This window comes from Strix uralensis, chromosome 2 (assembly GCF_047716275.1).
Source record: "Strix uralensis isolate ZFMK-TIS-50842 chromosome 2, bStrUra1, whole genome shotgun sequence".
NCBI lineage: Eukaryota > Metazoa > Chordata > Aves > Strigiformes > Strigidae > Strix > Strix uralensis.
This window is the reverse complement of record NC_133973.1, coordinates 137,503,431-137,517,744: the sequence shown is the minus strand read 5'-3', so window position 1 is coordinate 137,517,744 and position 14,314 is coordinate 137,503,431. Positions and strand designations below refer to the sequence as shown.

General features: G+C 59.5%; 2 protein-coding genes across 2 annotated transcripts; both read right to left on the bottom strand.

Annotated features, from left to right (window-relative positions):
• Positions 1–7,463: 7,463 nt before the first annotated feature.
• On the bottom strand, positions 7,464–9,565 carry KCNE3 (potassium voltage-gated channel subfamily E regulatory subunit 3). The gene is made up of 2 exons (XM_074861089.1): positions 9,467–9,565; positions 7,464–8,298 (listed from the first exon to the last, which is right to left on the bottom strand). Exons 1-2 carry the CDS (start codon positions 9,517–9,519, stop codon positions 7,971–7,973), a joined length of 381 nt encoding a protein of 126 aa, XP_074717190.1. The 5' UTR covers positions 9,520–9,565; the 3' UTR covers positions 7,464–7,970.
• A 1,235-nt stretch (positions 9,566–10,800) lies between these two features.
• Positions 10,801–13,158, bottom strand: LIPT2 (lipoyl(octanoyl) transferase 2). Its single transcript, XM_074860596.1, has 2 exons — positions 12,673–13,158; positions 10,801–11,457 (listed from the first exon to the last, which is right to left on the bottom strand). The coding sequence occupies exons 1-2, from the start codon at positions 13,127–13,129 to the stop codon at positions 11,225–11,227; spliced, it is 690 nt and encodes a 229-aa protein (XP_074716697.1). The 5' UTR covers positions 13,130–13,158; the 3' UTR covers positions 10,801–11,224.
• Positions 13,159–14,314: the final 1,156 nt, after the last annotated feature.

Here is a 14,314-nt window from a genome sequence, read left to right as displayed (position 1 = left end):
ATAGCTCCTGTTTGGGATTTGCAGTTATGTAAAAACTGCAGTTATGTAAAAAACCTGAAAGGAGGTTGCAGAGAGATGGAGATGAGTCTCTTGACTCAAGGAACCAGCGGCAGGCCAAGAGGGAATGGCCTCAAGCTGCGCCAGGGCAGGGTCAGACTGGCTCTTAGGAAGGATTTCTTTGCAGAAGGGGTTGTGGGGCGTTGGAATGGGCTGCCCAGGGCAGCGGGGGAGTCCCCATCCCTGCAGGGGTTGAAGAGTCGGGCTGACCCAGCGCTGAGGGATCTGGTGGAGTTGGGAACGGTCAGGGTGAGGTTCATGGTTGGACTGGAGGAGCTTCAAGGGCTTTTCCAACCCAGATGATTCTGGGATTCTGGGATTCTGTATAAAGAGCATAACCCGTTCTCCTTTGCACAGTTAAATGCAGCCGTCCTCCCAGCAGGGTTGGGTTTGCACCATCTCAGTATCATACCCCTGAACAATAACACCCATATTTTCTTCTTACCAATGTGTTTAATGTTGGGGTTTTTTTCCACAGAAGAAGAGCTAAGCAGGCAGCGATGTCACCGCCCATCAGAACCAGAAAATATCTGTACGATCACATTAGCATCCTCAGCGATCTGGTACTGCAGACCAAATCCTCGCCCACAACAAACCGGATTAGCTCTGTCGATCTGCTGAAGAGCCTCGGGGCTGAAGCCAGCCGGTACAGTGTTTCCATGGCAATTTTACCGCACACAGTTTATTACCAATCGCCTGCAAACGACCCAGGGCTCCCATGATATTCCAGGTTGTTTTTCTGCTCCTAGTTTCTGCAGTGAGCCAGGGTCATGTGGGATGAACCCAGCGCATCCTTCCAGCTCGCTGCTGAGCCTCTCAGCAGGCACTAGGCATGCCCTTGCTCTGCAGCACATCTTTTGTTTTATTATTTATGTATCCTGAACACCCTGTTCTCCTGTGCCTCTTGGGTTACCTGGTAATAACACAGCAAGTCCCATCCTTTCATTTCTCTCCCTCAGAGTAGTGTATTGCCAGAAAGGCAATGCAACTGTAGATGCAGGCAATAATGACATTCCTGCCAGTTGATAGCATGCTGCACAGGGAGGGGAGGGTGCCTTTTGGGGCCTGAATGCTGGTTTTAATCCAATCTGGGGTCAAAGCAGCCAAAGTGCTTCATCCTGAAGAAGCGCAGGCACTCTGCAGGCAGAGCACAGAGAAAGGGAGCGGGCTGGCAGGTGGGAAGGATGCAGCAAGGACCGCTAGGATTAGAAATTAAAATTCTTTCAAATTCTACAGCTGTCCCTGGCTTGGTGCTTCACAATATCAGCCCTGGGAAGGTCTCGTCCTGCACCCTCCAGCACTGACAACACACTCCTTGGTTTCCTCAGGGGCATAACACCCTAAATACTGACGCTTTAAAAGCAGTGTGTACCGTGCAGCTCAGAGCCGCTGGAAAACCTCTGCTTTGAGCCCAAAAGTAGGACTGGGAGCAGCTCTCCTCGCTATTTGCTGTGGTCTCGGCTCTCCGGTTCACAGGCCCCGTCGCAGGCGGCAAACACGGATGGTGAGATCTTTCGTAACGGGCAGCTTGCAGCCAAAAACACACCACAAGTCCAATTCTGCCCATGGGCACGTGTCCGAGGGAGCAGCCCCGAGCCAGCGAGCGGAGAGGAACTCGGGCTCATCACCACTTCCCACCCTCATCTTCTGTCCTAGCTGCTAAAATCCATTTTATAGGCTCCGGTGACTAAGCATTTAATCTAGGGCTTAATCAACCACTGCATGTAGGTGAGATGGTATTTCCCGAAGCTGAGTAGTGCAGTGGGTTAGCGAGCCAGGCGTAGGTGTGGGCAAGCCACAGTGAACTTCCCCGTGCCCATCACCCCTCTGGAGTAGGTATTACTCCAGCCCACCACGTCCTCCCTTCGCTCGGGGCACAGGCTCCTTCCAGGGCTGCTATTTCACTGGGGGAAAATTTCAGTGCCTCCCGCTCGCTTGGGCCTCAGCACCCCGGGGAAGCTGGCTTCTGTCACCAGCCCCCTCGGATGTTAATGCCTGTCCTTCACAAACCAGAAACCAGGCACAGACCTGGTTATTTTTAATCCTCCCCTCTAGGTATTAATAGCCCACGCACATGCTCTGCTGAGCAGTTGTCCACAAGCTGCATCCATCTGCAGGAAAGAGATGTGATAAGCCCGTTTGCTCTGGTGAGAGTACAGGAAAGGAGTATGGATCAGGCTTTTTACCTCAGTTTATCCCTTCAATTAATCCCAAATTACAGGGTAAATTGTGTGGAACTGAGGAAATTTGTACCGAAAGCTTTCTACAAGGGGAATACATGAGAACCCAAGTGTCCGGGATTTCCTGATTGCCAGTAAAAATAAATGATGCCTTGATCTCTATTAAAAAATGCTGCTTTTTCTTACTACATGGTGCAGGTTTTGTAGGTACCATTAGGGCAGTCAAGCTGAACTGGACTGCCCCGTGATTGCACGGTCCCAACAATTAGTTTTATGACCAGACTTTTGATAACATTGCTATAGCTTATCACCAATATGTGCGTATCACCCTTCAGCTCCCTTTCCCCTCACCTGGGTGGGAAGAGGGGAGGAAAGGGAAAAAAAAGGAGCAGAAAAAGGGGAGCCAGCCAGACCTGTGTTGCTGGAACAATGTGTCTTAGCCGTGGGTGCAAGATGTCATGTAGAGGGTCCAATATAGCCCCTAAATCCAGACTCTGCCTGCTGAGGGCTCCTCCACTAATTTATTTGTGCCAATTTGGGAGCACACGCAGGCAGCTGTGCCATCGTGCGGGCCACCGTGCTAATGGACACCAGGGAAGGGAGATGGTGCTCTGCACAGAGGCTCAAAAAGCCAAAGTCTCCCAAACACTGCATTTTTCCCTTGTGTTCTTTAAAAAAAAAAAAAAAAGCTTATAAAATTACTTCTCTGGGTTAAGCAAGAGCAGGAGCTGCGCCCAGCGCCGCGCAGCGAAGGGCTGTGAGTGAAAAACACTGCAGCAGCAGATTTCAGAGCTGCTTGGGGGAAGAGGGACATGTCAGAGGTGGGTTTTGTGCTCAGCATCCCCTGGAGAGGAGCCGTCAGGGACCGGTGTTCCCTCCGCCACCGCAGAGATGCCTCCTGGGCTGCCAGCAGCACGCAAACCTGGCCTCGCAGCAGGGCTGGAGTGGGCTAACTCAGACAGGCAGAAAATGGAGAGGGGCAGAATAAATGTTTTTCACGCCTGCACATAATTAATTTGTTTTCCCACATCTTTATCTAAAGCATCTGATACAAGCCGGGTGTGAGAGAGGCAACTCGGAGGGACAGACATCCATTGCAGCAGGGTGACAGAAAACACAGGAGAAGGGCCACAGAAGACTTCAGGCAACTGACCCTGCGTGGCAATTCCTGCAGAGCTTCCGAACAGGTCAGGTTCTTTGGTTTAAGTCACTTTTGTTTCTCTCATGCCTCTGAACAAGGATATTGCTCCAGCTGTGATGCCACAGGGCTGTCATAGAGGCAGGTTGTAGGACCAGGCTGTGTCTTTGGTGAGAGGAACTGTTATATTTAGAAGAAATGGATGTGTTTTGGGCAGTGAGGGTTTCTGACCTGAAGGAAGAACTTGTGTGTCCAGGAACAGCCCCGTTCCTGTAATAATGACCATGTCACCTCCCAGAAAATCCTTTTAAGGTAGCACAGGCAATGGTGGACCTCATCTCCAAGCAGGGTTGATTGAGTTACCTCACAGGAGGACATCACATCTGCTCTCCCTCCAGAGGAAGATGGGCAATAACGAATAAGTAATGTCGCTGCTTTGAAACCGCTCGTGTTTCCGTAGGATGCTGTGAGCTGTGCCGCAGGGCTTTTGTCCCACACCCACAGCACCGAGCCCCGCGGCCTTGCACCTGCACAGCCAGGACACCGTTACAGCTTCATGTCCCATCATTTCTTGTGGGTGGCAATTGCCACCAATCTAACTGCCCTTAATCCCCCCTGCCCCCATCTTTTCCACCCCTCGCTTTGTAGCATTTAGTTGTAGCTCTAGGCATGGGACAAGTAGAGCTTGTTAGGATTCCTTAGTAGCTAACAGTCATTTAATTAGCAAATAAACATCACCCAGTGGTATCTGTGCACCAAACCTATCAGCCAAATTGTACACACGAGCACAACCAGCAAGAACAGGTGACAGGGAGGGCCAGAGGGGTCTGAGGAAGTTACCCCAGGAAAGTACAGGGGAACCCCCTGCTGCAACGTGGAAAATATTTGTCCAGCATCTGTCTGCCGCAGTGCAGGGGATGCTCATCCAGCGCTTCTCTGCCCTGCCATGAACTGGGAGTGCTTTCCCTTTCCCTCCCTTTTTTTTTTTTAAAGTTTCCCAAGCTTAACTTTCCCCACCATGTCCCCAGCCGACCACGGGCTGCAAATAAGCCTCCATGCATGTGCGGCTGGCTTGGCACACCCAAAGGGAGAGCAGCATGCCCTTCGCAGGCCAGCAGCCCGCTCCTCCCCTGCGTGCCGGCCCCATCAGCGGCACAGGATGCCCACTGAGCACTGAGCTCTGTCTTGGAGAAGCAGCTCCCCTTGAACACACCTTCCCATACCTCAGTCCTGCCGTGCCACATCTTCAAAACCACAAACTGCCGGCGGCACCTCATGCTGTTGGCTAAACAGTCACTGATACCCGCTGGCATCACTCGGCGATACCATCGCTATCGGTCCCTGCACTGCTACCGTTTCACCTCGCACATTTCTTATCCAAAAGCCCAGCATCAAAGCAGTCTCGGGAACAGGCCTCCGCAATTCCTGTTGCTCCAACAATCCTACCGTTGATTTAAGCCAAGGTCAGTCTGAACTTCCCACACACATGGCGTTTCGATATCCTTTTCCAAGCACCAGGCAAACTGCTACAGACATCATCTCACCCATGATTCGTTTCTGTGGGCCAAGGAAAAAAATCTTAAATAAACTGGCCTCCCGTGAGCCCTATTTTTCTTTCTAGCTGCATTGCTTAAAACCTAAATGTCATCAGCTACGATTTGCATGGTTGGATTTAGTGATTCAGCCAAGGCCAGCGCTTCCCCAGCTCTTCTCTCTCTGCGCCTGAGCGTGTCTCCTTGCTGTTAAAACAAACTGCGTGAGCATTTTGCCCAGAAATCGCCTGCTCCTGGGGCTGCAGTGAAGGGAGCAAGGCCAGAGCCCCATCGCCTTTGATGAGGAATCTCTCAGCTCTGGGATGAGCACCTAATTATTTGCAAAATCCTTCCTCTGTCAGCTGAAGCAAACCCCTTCCAGGAGGCTCCCAAAGCTGTCCTCCCCCATAACCCCCCCTTTCCATACCCCTCCAAGCACCCACAGCAGCCCAGCACAACCGTCTCCTGAGGATAAATTGGTCATGCCAACCTAGAGCCATGACTCCCAAGGAGACACCAGCCAGCTCAGAGCCATGAGTCCCATGGGGACACTCAACCACCCAGAGCCACAGGTCCCAAGGGGACACCAGTCAGTGTGGAGCTGTGGGTCCTGTGGGGACACCAACCAGCCTGGAGCCATGAGTCCCAAGGGGACATCCAATCAGCCCAGAGCCGTGGGTCCCATGGGGATATCAACCAGCCCGGAGCCGTGGGTCCCAAGGGGACACTGGTCAGCCCAGAGCCGTGGGTGCCAAGGGGACACCCAGCCATCCTGGAGCCATGGGTCCCATGGGGACAACCCCAGCCGCTCTGTCCCTGGGGATCCCAGGGTGCCCTCAGGAAGGAGCAGGTGCCGGTGCAAGAGGACCTCGAGGCAGCTGCCACAAGGTGGCACTGACATCTTGTCACCCAGCCTGGTGGCGTCCAGCTCGAGGCCGCAGGGTGGGGGCACTCAGGGCGTCCCCCCAAGCCCTGCCGCAGGCTCTGCTCTGCATTTTACTGCGGGGATGGACGGGAGGAGCTGCCGATGGATCAGGAATCGGGTGGATAATGATGACTGAAGCAGCTATGTGTTGCAGGAGGGTTTTTCCCCCTTAGAGTCTTCTGGATTAGGGAAAAGCAGCATTTTTGGTCAATTTTTATGACATATCACCCTGTAACAGGGTTGTGTCACCCGGGTCACAGCAGCAGAAGAGCCTCTAGGGTCACCACATCCATCCCAGCCACCCCCTCTCCCAGGAGGGCCAGCAGTCATCGGGAGAGACAAGAAGACCACATCACCGGGGAGGGGTTTTTGGGGTACCACACTCACCATTCAGCACCCAGCCCCCCCACAGGGACCCCCACCCTTCCCACCGGAGGAGCTGGTATTAGAGAAGGACAAACACTGCGAAGGCGGAGGAAACCCACACGTGGCGTGTGCTTGCACAAACCAACCCGGCAAAGGGTTGCTGTCCCCTCCTGGCCCGATTCCTCCCATTTATTTGCAGATAAAGGGTTTATTTTCCTTTCCCAGCGCTGTGACTGCAAGACAAACAAGGCAAAGCCTCTTGGGCTACTTCCCGCTTGGGCCAGGTGCTGGGGGATGTTGGTGGTATTTGCCCCTGTGCCCCCAGAAAGTCCTGCTGCCACCACGTGCCCAGCTCAGAAATCACAACGGGCTCAGCCCCAAAGCGGGCAGCCCCCAAGGGCTCCCCAAAACTCCTGCTTTGGGGTTTTTCCCCAAGCTGAGGGTATGGGAAATCAGGAATCGGTCTCTGAGCTGCTGCCGCCCCGGTGCCAAGGTTTCCAGCCCTACCTCTAACGCACTCACATCCAGTATTAATTTTTGGTTTAGGGTTTGGCGTCACTGTTTGGGCTCAGCCATCGCAGCCGTGTTTAACTTTTGAATGCAGGCGGAAAGGCCCCAATGGGCCAGCTAATCTAGCTGCAGTTAAAGACATTAATTATGCCATTATTAACAGGTTAAGACGTGCATGGGACTGGGTCACTGGCACTGCCCCACAACCTGTTTTGAAGGACGGGGACATTTATTGGCCTGGACACCAGCCACTCCGTGGGCCAGTCCCAAACCCAGCTTAATAGTGGAGCTGAAGCCAAAGAGCCCAGCAGGACCCGAGAACATCCCCTTCCCGTCCGCCGCTGCGCCCTCGCCCCGTGGAAAACACATTTGGGACCTGAGGTACAAAAGGCCAAAGCTACAGCCGACAGCAGGAAGGAAGCAGGAAAAACTCCGGCATCACCGTCCGGATCCCAGAGAGACCTTCGGGGCTGCGCAGAGCCAGGCCAGGCTCAGGCCATGCTCGCAGTGTGTGCCCGCGGCTCCAGCGATGCTCCCTGGCTGGCGGCGGGGAAAAAGCACCTCCTGGGACGGGGCTTGTGATGCCACCAAGAAGTTGCCCTTGAAGCCACCTCGGCTGCATGCAGGGAGCAGGTTTAGCCCTTCCAGCATCCCCCAGGCTCCAGCAGCTGGGACCGGGCACTGGCACAGAGGGGTGCCCCACGGATCACCCCCGATGCCAACTTTGCTCAGAGAAGAAATAAACACGACCCCGCTGGAAACCACCACCTCCTTTAATTCCCCGCTGGTAAAGCAGGGCCCAGCCCAGCTCAAAATTTACAGGGTTTTAGTACCAGAAAAGCCTGCTAGCCCGTGTCACAAAGCTGTTGGGAGCCCACAGAGGTCAACGCTGGCTGATCTGAGCAGGAAAATGGTGACTTTTTCTCCATGAAGACCCCTGTCAGCCTCAGCAGGCCACGGTGGGAAAGGAGCCGTCTCTGCCATCTCCATCCCCCGAGGGCTCAGCTGAGGTGGGTCTGCGGAACCGGGACCTGCCTGCGGGTCACATCCTGCCAGCTCCTGCCAGATGGGAGCCATGGCCCGGCCGGGACGTCCTCGCGCTGCTCGCACCAGGGCTGAGCACCTCCATGGGGGGCACCGGGGTGGGTTTCCCAGCAGTTTTGGGGCCGGGCTGGCCGGCAGCACTGCCCCATCCCGCAAGGAGCGGGATGCACCGCAGCGACATGACCCCAAACCCACCGGCTCTCGGGGGGGGTCTGGGCTCAGATCATGGAGACCCTGTTCTTGATGTAGACGTGGTATGGGTCGCTACGCTTGTCCACTTTGCGGGAGCGGGTGTAGCCCAGGATGAGGCTCCCCACCGTAGCGGCGAAGAGTGTCATGACGAAGAGGATGTACATGTAGGCGTTGTCATTGTGGCCGGAACGGCTGGCACGGGCGCTGGCGTTACGGGTGGCGGTGGTGGTGGCAGGGCGGTCGGTGGGACAGAGGATGACCCCGTGCAGGGTCTGGTTTAAGGCATTAAGCACGGCCTGGAGGCTTTGGTGCCAGGTCTCCGTCCGGTTGTCCTCCTCCATGTCCCCCTCCAGGCTGCGGGGAAGGACAGGGAGGCTCAGCCAGGGATGATCCCGGTATGATCCCTGGTGGCATCATTCCGGACCCAACAGTAACCCCAAAATAGTCCTTGAAGCACCTCCTCTGCCACACAACAAGGGTAGTCCAAACCCTTTGCATTCATGACAGCCCCCTCCCCAAATTTCACTCCTTCCCCAGAGGGATTAAAGCCCCCAGAGCTTCCCCCCTCTCCTCCCTGGGGCTGGGGACAATGAGGGGACACAGCTGTCCTGGTGGCTGGGATGGCTGGGTTCAAAGCCTGCCCCCCGCCCCGCCCCCGCCCTGGGATGTGGGGACCCTTGTAGGGTGCAGAGCCAGCACCTAAGGAACCCTGGGGGGGCTGTCTGGGGTCCCTCATCCTAAATAACAGCTCCAGGACTGATCCTGCCACGCATCGACCCCACTCGCTCCAGGCTGGGTCCCCCAGGGTGAGAGGGGACCCCCCTTTTCCCCCATTGGTCCTAGTCTGGGACCAGGAGCCACGACCGGCCTGGCAGGGGGGCACAGCTCCCCACACGCTCCCATGGACCCATCCCAAGGGGTTGCTGCCCTAACCCCCCCCAGGGATTTCTCTCCTCATGGGTCCCAGACCCTCTCTGACCCCCCCCACCAGGACACCGTGCCCCTCTGTCAGCCCACCCTGGCCCCTCCCCATGCCCCCCGTTCCCTCACATACCCTCGTGTCTCACCGGGGCCTCAGAGCAGGCACGGATAGGAAGGGACACAGGGACACAGTCTCCCACGTATGTGTCCCCTGGGGGATCCCCCCCGTCCCCACCCTGCTCCCGAGCACCCTACAGCACCAGTAGCTCTGCCCCATGCCCAGGCAGCTGCCCCCCCCACCCCAAAAAAAAAGGGTCACCCCAAACCCCAGGTGCACCTCCCAGGATGAGACCCCGGCAGAGAGGAGGAAGGGGCTGAGCAGCCACGAATCCACGGGAATGGGCTCAGCCCCGACTGTCTTCCTGACAAGCTTGAAGCAGGAGAAGGCTGAATTTAGGAGATTTAGGGCAAGATCTGGGTTTATCCCGGGAGGAGACCCACAGACAGGGTGCAGCATGGGGGGACCCTGAATTAGGGGGGGGTGTAGGGCCAGGGAGGGGCAGAAGGGGCTGGAGGGGTGGAAGGGAGGGTTCACACTCACCAGGGTGCCCTCCCTGCCTGCGCTGCTGCCAGGCTGAGCCGGGACTGGAGCATCGCGGGGCGGTGGCGAGGGATGCCGGCCGGGCTGGGAGTGCCGCGCAGCCTCCTCCCCTTCCCGGGGCAGAGCCACCTGCCAAAGCCACCCAACCCTGCCACAGGCCACCAGCCTGTCCCCGACCCCACGCGTCCCACCACAGTCCCCTCGCCCGGGCCGGATACCGGAGGCCTTATGGGGCCAGGAGAGTCGGACCCTGCGTTTCCCTCCCGGCACACGCTGCCGGTCACGCTTTCCTGTCCCTCCTCCATCTGTCCCCGCTGTCCCCGAGTCCTCACAATGGGCACCGAGTCTGCCTGGGGCACCTTCATGCCCACTCGCCATCCTCTCCTGGAGCTGAGCCAGCTCCATGGAATGGGAATTCCCCCCCAGCTGCTCCCCCAGCTGCCTCCTTAGCCCACCCAAACCCCCTGGGGCTACGGGTGGCTCATGGGGACCCACCAGCACTTGCAGAGGAACCCCAAAGCTTGTGGGGCAGAAAGAAGGCCCAGAGCAGCGGTGAGGGGCTGCGGGTGGGCATCAGATCCTGCTCTGAGCAGGGCACAGGGACTTTTAGTCCCCATTTTTCATTTCTCCTGACCCCAAAGCATCCACCTGGCTGTGGGGGCTGCTCCCAACCGCCCGCGATCAGTTCCTCCAGCTTCAGGTCTGCCAGCAACGGGGGGTGACTCAGAAATGGCTGTGGCCGTGCCATGCACCAACAGGGGAAGGTTTTGGGGGTCCAGACTCAGGTTGGCTCCTTATCCCTTAACAAACCTGTCGATTAAAATCAGTTTATATGTGTCTACCTATAGGTTTGCATTGATGGACACAGACCCCAGTGCTCTCAGGACCCCAAGGTGGCCACATCCCTTTGCTGTGAGCCCACGCAGATGCTGCGGCCGGGGCAGCGATTTTGGAGGTGCCGACACTGCCTGCAAGGACAGACCCCAGTGCTATCGCCCCCAGCACCATGGGCACGGCAGGAGCAGGTCTCCAGCACCCACCCAGGACACATGACCCCACGCTGTGAGGTCCCACAGGGTCCAGGACAGTCGTGGCTCCTCTCCTCAGGCACCCCGACCCCTTCCCCTCCTCCTCCCGCTTTCCACCTGCGTCGCCATCGCTCCAGGGGCCTTTTAACCATCATTTACAGCCTCTGATCAGTGAGTTTTCCACCCGCCCCACACCACGGCGAGGATCTCTGCCATGTGAGGATTTCTCCAGGTGCAGAGCAAGAAAAAGGTCGTTAGTCATAAAGTCTTGGGGTAAACAAACAAAGAAAGTATCAGCAGCCAAAGTTCCCAACAACTCTTTATAGAAAATCTGCCTCTTTTTATGCAGCAGCAAGGGAAGGACACTTGACCAATCACTCCCTCCTCCTCTTGTCCAAAGCACGTGTGACTGTTCACCCAAAATTCAGGATTTTGGGGGGAGAGAGGCAGAAAACCCCCCAAAAAGCACCTGTGTGGGCATTTCCCCAGCGGGTGATGGGGACGTGGTACCCTTGGAGGTCTCAGCCAAGGGATGGAGACCCGCGGGGCTGGGCAGAGCAGCCCCGACGAGGGCTGGATGTTTAAGCCACAGCCCGAACCTCGTTGCCACCATTTACAGGCAAAGCCACGAGAGCTCTTGTCTCACAATAAAGCCCGAAGCGGCTGCCGCGCCGTTTGTCAGCCGCGCCGAAGCTTTGCCGAAACACCCAACCGAGACGCTGTGGCTCTCCTAGTCACCAGGATCTTCGGAAAAGACCAAGGTGCAGTCAAACACTTCCTGGAAGGCGTCGAGGAAAGGCTCGAGGACGTGCTCGACGGTGACCTGTCGCCCCAGCTCGCGGCTCAGCGAGGTGACACCTTTGCCCTCCAGCCCGCAGGGGACGATGTGGTCGAACCAGGTGAGGTCGGTGCAGCAGTTCAGCGCCAGGCCATGCGAGGTGATGTAGTTCCCGCAGTGCACCCCTGCGGGGGGGCCACAGCACCCACCCGTCACCCCCATCCCCAGGGGCGTGAGAGGTTTAGTGACTGAGCTGCTCAGGCCGTTATAACACCCCCCCTCCCCCTCCTCTGCATGCCATGCTCCCCGCTTCTGCCAGGAACACCCCTAACCCCCAGGCAGGCTCCCCAAACTTGGGGTGCAGCGTGTCCAGCTCCCTCCGCCCCATCCCCATGTCCCGTTGGGGTTTCAGGTGGGCTTGGACACAGGGCTGTGGTGTAAATAGGGGGTCCAGGCTGCAAGACCTGACTTGGGATGCAGGGCTCCAAGAAGGGGTGCAGGACATGGGGCTCCCAGGACCTGCCTGGGGAGGGGGACAGGGGAAAACGGGGAGCGCAAGGCTGGGGACCAGACTGCCCCGGGTGCAGAGGTGCTGGGTCTTGGTTCAGGGTGCAAGAACTCCAAATTGTGCTGCCCTCCCCTGCTTCTCCTCGGTACATACCCCACCCGTGCACACCCTCCCCAGTGCATACCTCCCCCCACTGCATCCCCCCAGTGCATCCCCCCGCCCCGGTACATGATGCCTTGCTGGTGCATGTACCCAGTGTGTGCCCCCTCCCCTCCCCGTGGATGCCCCCCCCGCCCCCCTGCATCCCCCCCTCGGTGCATGTTCCTGGTGCATCCCCCCGCCCGGTCCACAACCCCCCCGGTGCATCACCCCCACCCCGCCCCGGTCCATGACAGCCCTTCCCCGGTCCATTCCCCCTCCCCGGTCCATGCCCGTATCCCCCCGGTCCATCATACCCCCCCCTCCGGTGCATCCCACTCCCCCGTCCACCCCCACCCTGGTGCATCCCCCCCACCCCGCCCCGGTCCATGCCCGTCCTTCCCCGGTCCATCCCCACCCCCACCTCCACGGTGCATCCCACCCCCCGGTCCATGCCCCTCTCCCCGGTCCATGCCCGTGTCCCCCCGGTCCCTATCCCTCCCCCCAGTGCATCCCACCTCTCGGTCTACGCGCCCCTCCCCGGTCCATGCCCGTCTCCCCCCTCGGTCCTTAACCCCCCCCGGTGTATACCACCCCCCCGGTGCATCCCACTCCTCCCTCCCCTCCGCCCCGGTCCATGCCCGTCCCCCCCTGGTCCATCCCCCCTGGTCCATGCCCCCCCGCCGCTCCATGTCCCCGGTCCATGCCCCCCCCGGTCGCTGCACCCCCGGTCGCTGCCCCCCCCCGCGCTCACCGATGGCGCAGAGCTTGCTGTCTCCCATCCAGACGCCGGTGAAGGGCGGCGGGAGGGCGCGGGCGGCGGCCAGGCCGAAGCGGCGGCAGAGCCGCAGCACCAGCTCCTCCAGCGCCGCCACGTACCGGCGTAACGGGAGGTGGCGGCGGCGCAGGTCGAGGACCGGGAAGGCGAGGAGCTGCCCGGGCCCGTGGAACGTGATCCGCCCGCCCCGCCGCGCCGCCGCCAGCCCCGCGCCCCGCGCCCGCAGCCGCTCCGCCGCCTCCGCCGCCGGGGCTCCCCGCAGCCCCCAGGCATAGACGGGCCCCGCCGGTTCGCTCAGCACCACGCTCTCCCCGGGTACCGGCCCCGGGCCCCGAGCCGCCCGCGCCGCCCCCACGCAGCGCTCCTGCACCCGCAGAGCCTCGGCGTAGGGCCGCAGCCCCAGGCGAAGGACCCGCACCGGGCCCCGGGACATGGCGGCCCGCGGCAGGGAACCGGTTAGGCCGCGGCCGCCGGGGGCAGCCGGGAGGCGGTGGCAGGGGAGGGCGGAGCGGAGAGGAGCGGCGGGGCGGGGGGGGAAAGGCAGGGAGCTGCGGGGCGGCGGGGGAACGGGGAAGCGGGGACGGGGATGGGGACAGGGGAATGGGGACAGGGATGGAGGGAAAGGGATGGGGACAGGGCAGAGGGGACAGGGATGGAGGATGGGGGATGGTGGGGAGGGGATGGAGGGGAGGGGATGGGGACGGGATGGGGACAGCGATGGAGGGGAGCGCATGAGGACAGGGAAGAGGGGACAGGCACGGGGAATAGGGACAGGGAAGAGGGGACAGGGATGGAGGGGATGGAGATGGGGACAGGGGATGGGGACAAGGGGGATGGGGACAGGGGTGGAGGGGAGGGCACGGGGACAGGGAAGAGGGAACAGGGATGGAGGAGAGGGGATGGGGACAGGGGATGGGGACACAGAGGATGGAGGACAGAGGGGACAGGGGTGAGGGAGGAGAGGGGAGGGGGACAGGGGATGGGGACAGGGGGATGGGGGACAGGGCAGAGGGCACAGGGATAGAGGGGAGGGTGTGGGGACAGGGAAGAGGGGACAGGGATGGAGGAGAGGGGATGGAGGGGAGGGGATGGGGACAGGGAGGATGGGGGACAGCCACAGAAGATGGAGGACAGAGGGGACAGGAGTGAGAGAGGAGAGGGGATGGGGACAGGGGGATGGGTACAGGGGGATGGGGGACAGGCACAAAGGATGGAGGACAGAAGGGAGAGGGGTGAGGGAGGAGAGGGGAGGGAGACCAGGACATGGGGACAGGAATGGGGACAGGGATGGAGGATGGGGGACAAGCACAGGGGATGGGGACACAGAGGATGGAGGACAGAGGGGATGGGGAGAGCGAGGAGAGGGGATGGGGACAGGGGATAGGGGTGGGAACAGAGATGGAGAATGGCGGACAAGGATGGGGATAGGGACACAGAGAATGGAGGACAGAGGGGACAGGGGTGAGGAAGGAGAGGAGATGGGGGCAGGGGATGGGGACAGGGGCATGGGGAGAGGGATGGAGAGTAGGGGATGGGACAGAGGGGATGGGGACAGGGGGATGGGGACAGGGGACAGAGGTGGGGACAGGGCAGAGGGGACAGGGATGGAGGATGGGGG

Coding starts and splice junctions, on each gene's coding strand:
- KCNE3 (XM_074861089.1), bottom strand. CDS start 9,519: ATGCTCCAGTCCCGGCTCAGCCTGGCAGCAGCGCAGGCAGGGAGGGCA. Junction 8,299..9,466: donor CAGGCAGGGAGGGCACCCTG/GTGAGTGTGAAC, acceptor CCTTCCCCGCAG/CCTGGAGGGGGACATGGAGG.
- LIPT2 (XM_074860596.1), bottom strand. CDS start 13,129: ATGTCCCGGGGCCCGGTGCGGGTCCTTCGCCTGGGGCTGCGGCCCTAC. Junction 11,458..12,672: donor CAGCAAGCTCTGCGCCATCG/GTGAGCGCGGGG, acceptor GCCCCCCCGCAG/GGGTGCACTGCGGGAACTAC.